Genomic DNA, 11,026 nt, shown 5'->3' with positions numbered 1-11,026 from the left:
TGACAATTTTGATTACTAAAGAGAATAATGAAGAATAGCGTCCGTGTATTCTTTTTCCGTCCAACCCTCATATAGCTTCTTTGATTCTTTTTTATACAAACATCTTCAATAAATCTGTTGGAGACTCTATTGAGAATCAATTTGTTAAGAGCTGTTGTCGAAGTCAGGATTGCCCATACATTCTTTTCATCGGACAGTAGCAGGTTTTCCAAAATGGAGTCTGTTGGAGCTATCACTTCGTCGATCCTCTGATTGTTTCACCAAAAGTTATCGGATGCTTTATAGTCTTTTCCCGATTCTTCTGATGTGATTTCTCAGCCGTTAACGTCTATGTCTTCTTTGTTCTACGGTCATATTTAAATAGACATGTTACCAACATCATTAGAAACTTGATACCAGCGTGATCTAATGCTCATTATTAGCACGTGTTTGGTATCACAATCTGTTGATGCTATCCATGATTGATCCATGAGAAATGACTTGTAATTGGCTATCGAATAATGCTCTTGAGCATATCAGCATCCAAAGACATCATGTAGACCAATTGTCGACCCTGGTACTTTCAAGTCTCCATGAACTTTTTGTCACATTGAAATTTGTTCTCCTCTTGTCAACATCTTTATCGCGGTCTTCACTAAATCTATATCATCTGAGTCCATCTTGATACTATCATTAACATTGGTAATTATCATAGTAAATATTAGCACCAAGGATATGGAATCATCAACATCTTATAGAGAGGTTTTCCCAACACATTTACACCTCTAGCTTAGGAGTTTTTTGTTGCAACTCCACCTTGAGTAAACACAATCCCGACCTGTATGAACACTGCTACTGTCACTCCACTCCTATCTAGAAGTATGGGAGACTCGTCAAGTATAACAACTTTGCTGATAACGGATGATGTAATTTTAGGCACCACAACCGATAACTTTACTCACCTCATGCATTGCTTAAGGATATACACAATCTTGCCCCCCTATTGAGCTTACAATCACTTACTTAAACATAATATGGATAACCAAATATTTTAAAAAAACAGAATCGGCAAATGAGATTGAAGTTTATACGAGCTACTGTGCTTGATTACTCTCATTATTATTAGGGCATCTCAAACGACGTTCACAATTTCACCTCCAAAAGTATATCGATACCAAGCTAAATCAATAGTACTAAAACAATGCGTCTTCTTCAATTTGGAACATGCCTCACTTTAGTCAATATCCTCACGATACTATCATGCATTCTGACTTTAATATTGCCAATACACATAACATTGCACTAAGCGTTGCTCCCCAACTGTACTTTATCACTATTCGTACATTGATAAGTAGTAAACCAATTCTTGTTTGGTGTAGCATGAAAAGAGCAACTAGAATTTATGATACAACCATCAAGCGACAAATCCTCAATGACAGACAAGATATTAACATCGCCATCCGAGACACCATTAGCAATTGTAACGATATTATTCGAAGACTCAACTTTGATTTTCTTACCCTTCTTGTTCTTCCGCTCAAGTCAATATCTTCCGAGATGCCTCCTCTAGTCACAATTCAAACACACTACCAGTCCTAAACTGACTAGTTCTTCCTCTACATTTGCCTACTAAAGCAGCATCCACCAATTCACCAGATTCTCTTCCACAAATGTTTTCACTCAAAATCAAATCACAAATCTCATAAACATCAAACTTCTAGACTAAGAAGAAATTCTAACAGCAATAACAGTAGTATTCCAACTCGTGATGAAGTACTTCAAAAAAAAAACTTGTGATGAAGATAATAAAATCAAAGTACGTACCTCATCATCAAAGTCAATCTTAACGAAACTTTACTGATTGACAACCAAAATAAATTTATTGATAAGCTCAAGAACTAACACGCCTTCACTCATTTTTAAGTGAAATAGATGTCGCATCAAGTAAATATTATTTATCATAGAGATCTTATCGTACATATTCAACATGGCATTCATCAACTCTGCATTGATACTCTCTTTGACGATATCAATTTTCATCGTCAAAGTCAATCTCTTTGAATGTGTGATGACGTATTTTCCATGACACGGCTGTAGTTGGCTAGCCGCCAGTAAGGGCAAATAGCAACCAAGCACGTAATCTTCTTGACGTTAGACACTCCAACTCTGTCTCTCATTGGCTACTAACAAAGAATCACCACGAACCTTAAAACGACACTGGCCTGACCCTTGAACCCTAACTTTTGCGCCTATATAAGCATCTCCATGCGCATCATAATTCAAACTCAAGTTCTTATCAGCGTTAAACAAATCGTTGTAAGGCCTCGAAGTGCTTCACCAATCACCACTCCCCACAAAAAAAAAATATAAGAAAAAGGAGGAAATTTTTTTTTAGTTGGAGTATATTTACATTTCTCTAATTACTTCTGTGCAAGATCAAATGGCGTTCTTGAATGCTCACCAGCTGGCCTTCATATTTGGTCTCTTAGGTACACACCATTCGTGATGAGCAGCACTCTCGTCAATCTTCAAAAGGTTGAATTGAGAGTTAGAGAAACGTTTCTCATATATCGTCGGTTGCATGATACATGTCCATGTTTATAGATGATCATGCTAATTAATGTTTTCTATGTTCTTCTTCTATGATTATACATATCCTACGAAAAGGCTTTTGTCTCTTTGGTTAATTATAATGATAGCGAAACTTGTATAGTTCCTAATTGTTTTTTTTTCGTGTAAAAAAAAATGAGTTGCTCGTAATATATTTGAATATGTGGTGAGTTTTGTCCCAAGTGGGTCGACAAGGTCCTACGGGTATTATCGAATTCAAACCATGGGATTCATTTTTAACATATCATATTTCTATTTGAGTTCTATGAACGATTCTAACATTTCTCGTCTTCTTTTCTGTTAAATCTATGTAGGCAACATCGTGTCCTTTTTGGTGTTCTTGGCACCAATGTAAGACCTCCAACTCTTCATTTCTGTCCCTTGTATCATTTCACCATTATAAGTATCCTAGCATGAATTTGGAAATATTCCTTTTGCAAAAACATAATTGGTAAAGTAGCTTTTTTTTGTTTTGGTTTTTGGCAGACCGACATTTTACACAATCTACAAGAAGAAGTCGTCGGATGGGTATCAGTCGATACCCTATGTGGTGGCACTTTCGAGTGCATCACTGCTCTTGTACTATGGAGTCCTCAAGACTAATGCCACCATGATCATCAGCATCAATGCCATTGGCATCGTCATTGAATCCGCCTATCTTCTTCTCTTCTTGATCTATGCCTCCACCAAAGAGAAGGTCACTCTCTCTCTTACTGCTTTTGCGCTTTAAGCTGTAGTAAACTATTGTCCCTTTGTTATCTTACCCAGGTGGTGTTCATTAGCTTGCGAAGTGCCAGTGTTAGAGCAAATTATGACAGGCTCTCGAGCTCGATCTAGAAGAGAAAACTACTGTCGCAATTTGTTATCTCTCTTGTTTTTACAAGCTAGAATAATGGTTATGCACTTGTTTTTGGCGTGAAGTTTGTGTTTTCACATATTCGTCAGCATAACTAAAGCTTTCTAGCATCCTCACTTGTTAGCCCTTCTTGAATATATAGGTATTTCCTACATATAAGAAGATATGCAAAAAGAAAAAAGGAAAACAATTCTTCAGAAATTTTTGCGACGAGGAATAAAGAAGAAAAACTTCTATTAAATTACAACTTTTCTCCAATCGACAACGAAATCTGAAGGAAATTTGTGTAATTACCAATCTGAGCAGATGTACACAGCGAAGTTGCTGCTGGTGTTCAATGTAGGAGGTTTCGGAGTGATGATGGCACTGACCATCTTTCTTCTCAAGGGTCGGCAGCGCATCAACGCCGTTGGATGGATCTGCGCGGCCTTCAATCTGGCTGTGTTCGCCTCGCCTTTGAGCATCATGGTATTCCTTCATTTTATGCGATAATTTTAGAGATGCAGCACTTTGCACCTGCTTTAACCACAAAACCAGTCCAAAACAAGAGTTTTTCAATTTTGAGCGTGTGATCTTGTGTTCTGTGCAGAGGAGGGTGATAAAGACCAAAAGTGTGGAGTTCATGCCATTCTTTCTGTCCTTCTTCCTGACCCTCTGTGCCAGCACCTGGTTCTTCTATGGACTCTTCGTCAAGGACATGTTCATTGCTGTACGTACCATTTAGCTCTCTGAATCATTCAACTCTAATGCTTTTCATTGTACATGCAACTTTACAGCGATTTCTTACACAAGGTGCGATTTGCATATACCTGACTTTGATTTACAAATTCACACGGATGCACCAGTAAACCTTGCACCACGAATGTGAATCTTTTTCTGCACGGTCGTCATTCCTGAGATTTCTAGTGAACATTTCAAGTAGAATTCTTGTATTTCTTACTTTGACCATTGACAGTTAAGCATAGACAAATAAACAATTCATAGTCTAAACCTAGACTCGGAAAAACGATAAAAATCAAATCCAACCATTTATTAATTTATGATTGACACCATCTACCGTCTATCGGGAAAAGTACCAAAAAATTCTTAAACCTATTGCATTGGTATCAATTCAATCCTAAACTTTTCAATTGGACCAATTTAGTCTTAAACATTTTCATATTGGTACCAATTCAGTCCATTTGGCCAATTTAGGTCGGAAATTGTTGACGTGGACGTCGGCCGTCCTACGTGGCACGGCCGGCGAATGATTGACGCTGACGTGGACATTTTCTCTCTTGCCTTTGGCCCATGGCCGATTACTGACCACTTCTGAGGGTCGCTCTCACCAACTCTAGGGAGGGCTCGACCCCTTGCCAGTCCTCACCTCTGGCCAGTCATCAACCATGGCTGAGTACCGGCCACAGGCAAAGGGAAGAGAAGGAAAAAAAAGAAAAAGGGAAAATTCTTTAAAAATTACTAAAAATATTGACGCTAGTGCCGACCAGCCGGCGTTTACATCAGCGATTTCCGGTTTAAATTGGCTGAATGGACTGAATTGGCATCAATGTGCAGAGTTTAGGACTAAATTGGTCCTATTGAATAATTTATGGGGAATAAATTTAGGACTTTTTTGGTACTTTTCCCTCCATCTATCATCGGAGTTTATACTTTACTTTTTTATTTATCTTTAAACACATACAACACCTCTCTCCCTCTCATTTCATTTTTTCTGATTTTGAAATTAATATGGTGGTCCAATTGGGTGTTTCAGCTACCAAATACACTGGGATTCTTGTTTGGCATCACTCAAATGATCCTCTACGTGATATACAAAGATGGCAACAAGAAAATGGCAGAGACAAATGAGAGCAACGATCAACAAGAAGTGTCTCTAGACATGAAGATGCTGACTTCCATCCATAGTGCGAAGCAGTCCACAACTTCACAGCACCAACCACAAGTCACAGAAATGGATGTCTTTCCCACTGGCCAACCAATTGAATCAAACAACAACGTTTGATGAATCCATATCTCTCTAACAAGCCATAAACAAGCAAATAATCACCCAGACAGTTGGGGTCTTAAAAACTATGGAGTGTGACTTTCTTTTGCATTTTATTTGTCTTTATTGCACTAAGGGAGTTACTGTTACTTTGTACGAGAAACAAGATAGATGAGCAGCGAAGGGAATGACGGGCATCATACGGGTGATATTATCGTCGTAAGAGTAAGATATCATCTGTAATTTGTACTTGAAACTTCTACTGTATTGAACAAATTATCGAAGCATTAGATTTTACAAAAATAATCTTCCTGTCGACACATTTTCCTTTTTAGATCTTCCTTATGCCTTCAATTGGATGCTTTAAGTAGAAGTATGCCTTTACAGACCGTATATTCTGATTAGAGACAGTAGGTATACTTTAAAGATATCGCTTCATCTCCGATGATGAGGAGATCTCAAGACATCCGACCTTGAGGATGATCTGAAGAACCAATGTTGAAGAGAGAGATTGGACTGATCTCTTATACTTCCCAAGCAGCTTATTTAAACTACGATGTCCGAATTCACTAAACTTTCTAAGTAAAATAAAGGAAATGCTATGCGTATAGCCAAAGGAGAATTTTCTTTGCATACTTGAGTATCAAAAGAACAGCAAACAGGAATAAATCCGGCTACCAGTCTCATGAATATGCAAGTAGTGAATGGAGTATCACCTTCATCTTTAGAGCAATGGAGATGCAAAATGAGTTCGCAGAAACAATCTATACTTGGCATTCTTCCCACTGAGCATAACAGGAGAGACATTCTATGGAGACTGCTCCATCTTCAACCAACAAAATGGACCATCTTTGCTGATGTTGATGTTCGATACACTTGGTGGATAATTAATAAGCGTATTATTTCTATCCTATCAATTACAGTCTCATCCTCGCTCTCTAGGCTTAACTCAACTCGAGAAATCATATTTGTCACACCCCAAATCCTATACCCAAATCTTATAGGGATAGGTGTAATGACATAGTCATCATTCTTTTCACCTAAAGGACATAGTCTCAAACGCAATCAACAACCTATTATCAAAATATATATCTCCACACACACACACACACACACACAATAAACCAGCAGGTTAGTTACAACATCAGAGTTTTTATCGTCCATGAAAAGAATACGTACAACTAGAACTCAGCCAACCTAACAAACCATCATCAACCATATACAGCTCCCTTAAATTATACCCAAAAATTCAACTTCCCAAAAGTCCTCATCGATAGTGTTGAGATGTGGTTTATACTCCCCACTAACTGGACAGCACAGGGGTACTGCTCCCTGGTGAGTGGGCAGGGGTCCGGGAGGGCTTTTATAGTTTGAGCTCGAAAATGGAAAATTTTTTAATTCAATTAGATTTCCTATTTTGAATAGGTTTCCTAGAAATGGGTTTCCTATTTTGAATCAAACTATTGCCTATATATAGTCTCTTTCTCTTATAAATGAGAGATGTAATAGAGAGGTGCAATGTGCTAATTATAGTGAAATCTTCTACTGGACGTAGCCCTAGTTTAAGGATGAAGGGATAAAAATCTTGTGTCTTAATTCTCTTTCTCGTTTTTTACTCTTTATTTCTGTGTGAATGTGCGGCGAATCCTAACAAATAGCCCTCTCATACTATCGGCCACTAATCGAGAAACCTGAAAAACATGAAAGGTGAATTGAACGAACAACCACGGCCTAGTGAGCACTATCGGCCACTAACTGAGGAACCTGAAAAACATGAAAGATGAATGGAATGAGCAACCATAGCCTAGTAAGTAGTGCATATTTCTTCTAAGCAGATTGAGCATCCATTATTCACTTTACAAAACAATATCAAAACTCACTAATCTCAATTCCGATATATAATACACATATAAGATAAGAATGAGTTGTATCACTTTAACATAACCATATACATATATATATGTATGTATAAACATTTGTTAAATCAATAATATCATAACAAACATCAATGGTCTAGTCCATTGATCAAATTTTATCAATTCACACATCAATAGTTAATCCCATTTATCAATTTCATTAATCCACACGTCAATGGTCCATTTCATTGACTAATTTATTGCTCAATATCAAATTATGGTAACGACACTACGCTTGATGACAAGGCAGACCAAGATTCCCCCTTTAACAATGTCTCCACTTATTTTTAGCCTATGGCTCAACATAAAAAGATATCCTAAACCAATATGCATTCTCAAAAACCCTTAACCAGATTCACAACCATATTGAGCATCAAATCATCATCCTTCAATAATCCACAAACCATTTCATAGATCCCAATACGTTTGCCAAACCATTTCAGAATCTATTTCATAAATTAAGTTCACAGATAAACATATAACCTTTTGCAACACATTTTTTAAACAATTCTCAAACTATTCACAAATACCAAAATGTAGTAAATACCCGATCTACATTTTATGCAACAAACATTCTCTTTCATAACTCATAGTATATTGAATCTCTATCGATTTTAAGTCATGAGTTTACAAATCCATAGAATAGATAGCACCAATCACCTAGGAATGTCCAAAAACCAAATAAAAAGTTTACCCGAATCAACGATCTCGCAATCCTATCAATTAAACGAGAATCGAAGTTAAAATCAAGTAAAATGCTACCTCAACTACAAAACCGGCCATATTGAGCTTAATCGCTAGCAAAACGACTCCCTCATGATAACAAAACTCTCAAATCAAGTGGAAATTCAGGAGGTCGTGGAAGGGAATTAAACTAAGAGAAAGGGTTAAGACATACAGTTGGTCTGTTCTCAAGCGAGACAACCACTATGTCTAATTCCAGCTTCCGCAGCCTGCATAGCTTAAGCTGATTTATTTACTCCATCAGCTATCTCCTGGCCAAAAAGAGGAAGAAGAAAAAGAAAAATTACCATCAACTGACCCATGCCATGTTAATAATTATAAAAAAAAAAAGCTTATTAGCGGAGGCGGACTACATGTTACAAATTTTTTGTCTACATAAACCGATACTCGAGAATGCCGATCTTACACGTACACTTTGCACTGATCATTCTTCATGCAGGATACACGTTCACTTGACTCTATAAAAGCATGTCTTCCCTTCATATTCAGCGTGAAACATCTTTACCCATTTAGAATCGTTATCTCGCACGAGTTCAGCTCTGTAATCATTCTTCTGTTTAAAGCGCTTCAAATGTCATTCTCTTCCTGTTTTAATGAGGATGCCTCATCATGAACTTCACCACAAAAGTCCAGACAAAGTTCCAGAACTCAACGACATCGCTTGATGTGCATGTGACTGGATAATGAGAAGCTAAATGCATGGCATTCCCTTAATTCTCGATGGAATTAGTTTGGATGCACCATATGGTGCATGGATTAGCTGCTTATATCAACATGACTTCAACTCAAATAAGATCACCGACCTCCAGTGTAAGATCGCCGACCTCCATGGTTGAGAGCCTACTAGCAGCCATTGTGCTTGGTAGCTCCTCCTATGCGATGTCTGCCAGTTTGGAAAGAGATGTTGCAGCTCTTCCCATGGCCTCTGAAGGTAAGATAACAAGGAATTACAGATACTATGCAAGATTCAGACATAGACTAGATACCTTGTATCTAGATTCTTCATTGCATTAAAAGAAATAACTACACAAAGTTTTATTCTTCATATATTAAACAACTTGACAATAATAATTGATCCGGAACCTTACCCAGAATCCATTCTACACATGCTTCAAGATTTCAGTGGTCAATATATAACAAAGCAGAACAAGACACAAACTGAGCCTATCATAATCACATATAAACACCATATAATCTTAGACACAATCAATCTTACATATAATGTCGGAACAGTGATGACCACAAGGCTGATGAACGCAACAGACGTCTGTAGGAATAAAATATATTCAAAACACAGTTGATGCATGGAATCAACCCCACTCCGCACACCAACATAGACTTCAGCTAGAAAAGAGCACAGTTGTGCAATAATTCTCAAAACTTTCAGCCAAAAAGAACACAAAATAAAAGGTGCAAGCGTGATTGTGTCAGATAACGTGAATTAATAGCTGGCTAACACTACGCCGAACCACCGCAACCCGATTACAGTTCTTGATGTGCATTCAATGTGTACCGACGGTGTTAAGGTGCACGCATGATTGTGTCATAGAAACAAGACACGTCACACCCAACTACCAATTGGGGATAAAACAGTTAATATATCTAGTAGGGTTGTACTAAAAAATTTCAATTCAACCAATAAAAAAAAGTCAGTTACTAGGCGGAGAGTTTGACATGGACATAAAATCAAAGAATAAATCCCGTAAATAAACGACACGACATATTGTATAATACAATGGCCATCTCATATGCGTAGTTATAATGCTATATGTCAAAACCTTGCATTGCATGTGTAATGGAAAATGCCACGCTCAAGAGGTTCCCATCGTCCTTTAGATCGAGTACCCAATTTGGGTTAGCTACGAGGAGAGCAAATCCTATAGAGTTTTCTCTCTTATTTTCTCTTTGATACAATCTTGAGGCCTAATATAGGTATCTTATTACAACTCTTTCGTACCATTGAACATTTTCGAAATACAAATATTCGTTGACTATTATGATTTCGAATAAGATGCAAGATGGAAATCATGGAATTCTCACTTTAAGCTTTTAGAATAATCACTCAGCCACTCAACTTTTAAGATGGGAATTTTTCCTAAACTCGTGTCTTCTATTATTGGCTTCTATTCCTCAAAAATCATGGGTCTTCAATATGGTTATATATGTTTTGAAGAAACACCACCTCCTCTCTCTCTCCTTCTCTAAATTTTTCTTCAAGCTGCCACCTCTAAATATGTCCAAAGAAAAATCAGGGCAACAATTGTCAAGCAACTTGTCAACTTGCGCCACCTCTAGAGTTCTCTGCAGGAAGTTGCAAGAATTCACCGACATTAGCTCCCTAGGAGCTTGTGCTCCATGTGATGTGCATTGTGAGTTGTGTAGTGTGTGGTATTGTGTGGTGAGTGGCGTGCGTAGAGTAATGAATGAGTGAGAGTGTAAAGTATGTATGTGTTTGTATTAAATATTTATAATAGTGAACGTCTTTTGCTATTTTGACAAATAGCTATACAAGTCCCACTCAATAAGTGGTATCAAGACACGCTGTGCAACCTTACAAAATATATATATAGTTCAAGGTCATTAAACTGTCCTACTTATAGGTCACCTCATCCACTAGCATCAGGCAAGGCTACATATAGGGTGGCAAGCGTGACATGGGTTATTTTGAGGAAACGTTATGATTTGAGCACAAAATCCATCGCATCCGAATTAAGTCTTCAATCACTCGGCCAATTCACTGAAGGTTACGCAGGGTCTTTTACTTACCTAAATCCTTACCCAGATGTATACATGTAACTTCGCGCTCTTCTAGCTTTTTAAAATCTACCGGCCATCCCAAGAGAAAGCGTCAATTATTATTATGAAGAGGTGTCTTATACATATGAATTCTTCAGAAAGCTCGAATGACTAGCACTTTCACAATTTTCTAGAGCTGAC

General features: G+C 37.6%; 1 protein-coding gene across 1 annotated transcript; it reads left to right on the top strand.

Moving 5' to 3' along the window:
* Positions 1-2,419: 2,419 nt before the first annotated feature.
* On the top strand, positions 2,420-5,590 carry LOC115693052 (bidirectional sugar transporter SWEET9-like). The gene is made up of 6 exons (XM_030620026.2): positions 2,420-2,468; positions 2,904-2,940; positions 3,076-3,286; positions 3,752-3,913; positions 4,035-4,154; positions 5,199-5,590. The coding sequence occupies exons 1-6, from the start codon at positions 2,420-2,422 to the stop codon at positions 5,445-5,447; spliced, it is 828 nt and encodes a 275-aa protein (XP_030475886.1). The 3' UTR covers positions 5,448-5,590.
* The last annotated feature ends 5,436 nt before the right edge of the window (positions 5,591-11,026 follow it).

The sequence above is a fragment of the Syzygium oleosum genome, unplaced genomic scaffold (genome assembly GCF_021117445.2).
Source record: "Syzygium oleosum isolate NSW1041296 unplaced genomic scaffold, Sole_v2.1 Sole_v2.06, whole genome shotgun sequence".
Classification (NCBI taxonomy): domain Eukaryota; kingdom Viridiplantae; phylum Streptophyta; class Magnoliopsida; order Myrtales; family Myrtaceae; genus Syzygium; species Syzygium oleosum.
This window is presented reverse-complemented; position numbering and strand designations above follow the sequence as displayed.

What these genes read in the sequence shown, in the direction of transcription:
- LOC115693052 (XM_030620026.2), top strand. Translation starts at nt 2,420, where the DNA reads ATGGCGTTCTTGAATGCTCACCAGCTGGCCTTCATATTTGGTCTCTTA. An exon ending in CTTCATATTTGGTCTCTTAG is followed by an intron (nt 2,469 to 2,903) that starts GTACACACCATT and finishes AAATCTATGTAG; the next exon opens with GCAACATCGTGTCCTTTTTG. An exon ending in TTGGTGTTCTTGGCACCAAT is followed by an intron (nt 2,941 to 3,075) that starts GTAAGACCTCCA and finishes GGTTTTTGGCAG; the next exon opens with ACCGACATTTTACACAATCT.